Genomic DNA, 1,563 nt, shown 5'->3' with positions numbered 1-1,563 from the left:
ATATGAGGGTATATTGTTTTTATCATTCTGTTTGTAACACATTGAAATCTATTGTCTATCCATGTCCGTCCGTCTGTTGAAAACACGATAGAGTCTAAAAAGCAATAGCTAGGGGGTTGAAATTCTGCACACATATTTTTAGTTTAGTTTTATGAGTATCGATAAATAATTGACCCTACTCCCATATAAGGATCCTTTCAGCTTGTAATTTTATGAGGATCGGTATATACTTCACCCTTTTCCCAGTTACTTAAACGCTAACTGTCCTTAAAACACGAGTATAGCAAAGAAATCTTTTTACCAAATCTTATGTAAATCGGTTCATAATTGATCAAAAAATTGCTTTAACGATTTTTTATAAACATGTTTTATAGAAACAAACAGAGAAAAGAGATGGTGGGCATATAATTCAGCATGGCTTAACATAACACTGTTACTTTTTCAAATCATTGAATTTGAAATTACGCAAAAAAGTAAGAAGATCGGCATTACATACGAATGTGAAAGCACCTGAACAAATATTATATACTAAATAAATGTTTAACTTAGTTAATATGCATGTTAAATAAAATGACAATATTATCTTATTCTAGTATTTCATTTATACTCAAAATCTTCTCTCGGTCATAAGCCAGGCCCTAGTAAAACATTTAATTATTAAATGTTTACATAACTCGACAAAAGTTTTATTTCATATTGAGGGTACTTACATTTATGCATATGTGAAACTAATTTTGATTAGGTCCAACATATTATATATTAAGTGATTTTCGGATGTGGACCTCGAGCGGGTGCTATGACTTATTATGAGGTATTAAGTACTAATTCCTAATTAATATAATGACGAATTATCAATTGATGTCGAAATGATGGCGAAATATCCCGGCATTGAAAAATCAGTTTCGATGACATACCTTAAAGCCGTGATACACGATTGTCAGATCTTTCAACGTTGTCAGTGAAATGTCCAGAAGATGTCCAATAATCGTCTGAAGTTACAATTTTTCTTTTGCAACATTGTCAAATAAAGCATTACCGAAAATATTGCAAGGCAAAATTTGTAAAATGACAGGATTATTAGACATTTTCTGTGCATTTTATTGCCGACGTTGTAAGATCTAACAACCGTGTATACATAGTATAATACACATTTATTTGCGGTATAGCAATAATGGAACTTTTTCTTCCCTTAAAAGTAAGTTTTTTTAGTTTACTATTGAAAATAAAACTCAAGTATAACTTTTATGCAATATTTATTTAATTATGTACTAGTTTTCAGTTCTATAATTATTTTCCAGTATCTAAATGGAATCCGATACCGAAAACTGGTGTACGTTTTGGTGGTCTAGGATGTCCATGTTTGTGGTGATGGTGATGTTCACTTTGACCTTCATCGGCTTGTGGTTCTTCTGACGGTTGTGCTTCTTCTGACGGTTGTGCTTCTTCCGATTCGGATGGTTCCGATTGTGGAGCTTGAGCAGCATCATCCTATTTATACATGTATAAAATTTTTAATACAACAGTTCCTCTATAAACTAATTTAAAATCTCCTTAAATATTTTG

The 1,563-nt window shown here is 31.5% G+C and overlaps 1 protein-coding gene across 1 annotated transcript in view; it reads right to left on the bottom strand.

The window, feature by feature from the left end:
• Positions 1-1,287: 1,287 nt before the first annotated feature.
• LOC124420622 (islet cell autoantigen 1-like) overlaps positions 1,288-1,563 on the bottom strand; it is a 52,341-nt gene continuing 52,065 nt past the window's right edge. The window contains exon 2 of the mRNA XM_046954088.1: positions 1,288-1,488. Within this exon, the coding sequence (XP_046810044.1) occupies positions 1,288-1,488 (201 nt within the window). The remainder of the gene's footprint in view (positions 1,489-1,563) is intronic.

The sequence above is a fragment of the Lucilia cuprina genome, chromosome 6 (assembly GCF_022045245.1).
Source record: "Lucilia cuprina isolate Lc7/37 chromosome 6, ASM2204524v1, whole genome shotgun sequence".
Classification (NCBI taxonomy): domain Eukaryota; kingdom Metazoa; phylum Arthropoda; class Insecta; order Diptera; family Calliphoridae; genus Lucilia; species Lucilia cuprina.
The sequence above is the reverse complement of the archived record's forward strand: the minus strand, read 5'-3'. Positions and strand labels throughout refer to the sequence as shown.